Source organism: Mus pahari, chromosome 4, assembly GCF_900095145.1.
Source record: "Mus pahari chromosome 4, PAHARI_EIJ_v1.1, whole genome shotgun sequence".
Classification (NCBI taxonomy): domain Eukaryota; kingdom Metazoa; phylum Chordata; class Mammalia; order Rodentia; family Muridae; genus Mus; species Mus pahari.
Window position 1 is genome coordinate 85,162,928 of NC_034593.1, and position 2,138 is coordinate 85,165,065.

At 49.3% G+C, this 2,138-nt stretch overlaps 1 protein-coding gene across 1 annotated transcript in view; it reads left to right on the plus strand.

Annotated features, from left to right (window-relative positions):
* The window catches only part of Selenbp1 (selenium binding protein 1), a 12,261-nt gene extending 10,776 nt beyond the window's left edge, over nucleotides 1–1,485 (plus strand). Inside the window, exons 8-12 of the mRNA XM_029538040.1 lie at nucleotides 317–340; nucleotides 403–412; nucleotides 569–661; nucleotides 809–927; nucleotides 1,136–1,485. Of these exons, the coding sequence (XP_029393900.1) occupies nucleotides 317–340; nucleotides 403–412; nucleotides 569–661; nucleotides 809–927; nucleotides 1,136–1,298 (409 nt within the window). The 3' untranslated portion in view covers nucleotides 1,299–1,485. The remainder of the gene's footprint in view (nucleotides 1–316; nucleotides 341–402; nucleotides 413–568; nucleotides 662–808; nucleotides 928–1,135) is intronic.
* Nucleotides 1,486–2,138: the final 653 nt, after the last annotated feature.

A 2,138-nucleotide genomic window follows, 5' to 3' on the forward strand; every position in this document is an offset into this window, starting at 1 on the left:
ACACACACACACACACACACACAGAGAGAGAGAGAGAGAGAGAGAGAGAGAGAGAGAGAGAGAGAGAGAGAGAGATTTTCTAATAAGGCAAACAACTCTTCGGTAATGTCCACACCCATATGAGTTACTCTTGTTACTGTGATTAAATACTCGACCAAAACAAAGGAAGGAAAGGTTTATTCTATCATGGTTTGAGAAGGGGTACAGTCCACCATAGTCAGGAGGTGTGCTGATAAAGTGTAAGGCAGCTGTCATGTTGCATTTACAGGAGGCAGAGTTGAATGCTGGTACTCACCTGTCTTCTGCTTTTTGACAGTCTAGAATCCCTGTCCAAGGGCTGGTGCCACTCACATTCAGGGTGGATCATCCCTTCTAACTAAACCTCTCTAAAATGACCCACAGGCAGTCCAGAGTGCGTGTGGTGGTGGTGGTGGTGGTGGTGGTGGTGGTGTGTGTGTGTGTGGTGGTGGGGGACTTGCTGATTCTAAAACTCAGTGAGGTTGGATCACGAAGATTATCACTATATCTGTAACCATTGTACCCCTTTTCCTCTGAACCCTGCTTCCAGATCTTCCTTGGGGGCAGCATTGTTAAAGGAGGATCTGTACAAGTGCTGGAGGACCAAGAGTTAACCTGTCAGCCGGAGCCCCTAGTGGTCAAGGTGAGAACTTCTCCCTGCTCCCTCAGAGTCATGCTCAAGGAGTATCTTGTTGGATCCAGCTTTGGGATCCAGCTGGTATGCCAAGTGGGCACCAGTTGCTTAGGCAATCTCGGTGTTACCTGGAGTCTGACCTCTTGTTTTCCCAAGGGAAAACGAGTTCCTGGAGGCCCTCAGATGATCCAGCTCAGCTTAGATGGCAAGCGTCTTTATGCCACTACATCACTGTACAGCGCCTGGGACAAGCAGTTTTACCCTGACCTCGTTAGGTGAGAAGCAATGTGGGGGCTCATTTCTCCAACTACCCTCTCCCACAAGCATCATTTGGTCTTCCGAAGACTCCTCAGGAACTCCATCTGTACCCCACCATACAAATGGCTCACGGACCCTGTCCCATCCCCAGGAATCAACTATACTCACAAAATCTTGGGGTGTGGGGTTGGCTACATATGACCTCTACCTCTTCTTCTCTTCCAGGGAAGGCTCCGTGATGCTTCAAATTGATGTAGACACAGTAAATGGAGGGCTGAAGTTGAACCCCAACTTTCTGGTGGACTTTGGGAAGGAGCCCCTGGGGCCAGCACTGGCTCACGAGCTTCGTTATCCAGGGGGTGACTGCAGTTCTGACATCTGGATCTGAAGACTGGCCCTAGGGACCCTCCTCCACATTCCGAGCCTGCCTGGCTTCACTCTGCTCTCAGCCCCAACTCTCCAAGGCCACTCTGAGACCAATGAGATCTGTTGAGCAGCATCTCTGTACTGTTGCTTGTTTGTGCTTTTCTTTAGTGAGCTCCTGGAAGCACCAAGAAATAAAATGCTGAAACTTCTCTCAGATCACCCTGTGATGGAGGGGGAGCGGGTTGGGTCCTCAGCCACGGCCAGTTTCTTGTGTAGAGAAGACCTGAAGAGGACATCAGGAGGTTGTGGTGACTAGTGTATGCCAATGATTCTAACATGAGGCCGATGATGTCAAACATTTCTGTTCTGGGGTCATATATAACCATTTAGGGGGAGGATTGCCACAGAAAACCTGAGTGAGCAAATCAATCAATGTTTTAGACTATTTTGGCATATGTATATGGTGTGTGTGTGTGTGTGTGTGTTGAAGGAAGTGTGTCACTGTATGGGTAAGCTTCAAGGTCTCCCCTGGTTGCCTTTGAATCAAGATGTAGAACTCTCGACTCCTTCTCTAGCACCATGTCTGCCTGCATCCAGCCATGCTTCTAATGGACTAAACCTCTGAAACTGCATGCCAGCCCCAATTGCATGTTTTCCTTTATAAGAGTTGCCTTGGGCCGGGCATGGTGGCGCACGCCTTTGATCCCAGCACTCGGGAGGCAGAGGCAGGCGGATTTCTGAGTTCGAGGCCAGCCTGGTCTACAGAGTGAGTTCCAGGACAGCCAGGGCTACACAGAGAAACCCTGTCTCGAAAAACCAAAAAAAAAAAAAAAAAAAAAAGAGTTGCCTTGGTCACAGAGTC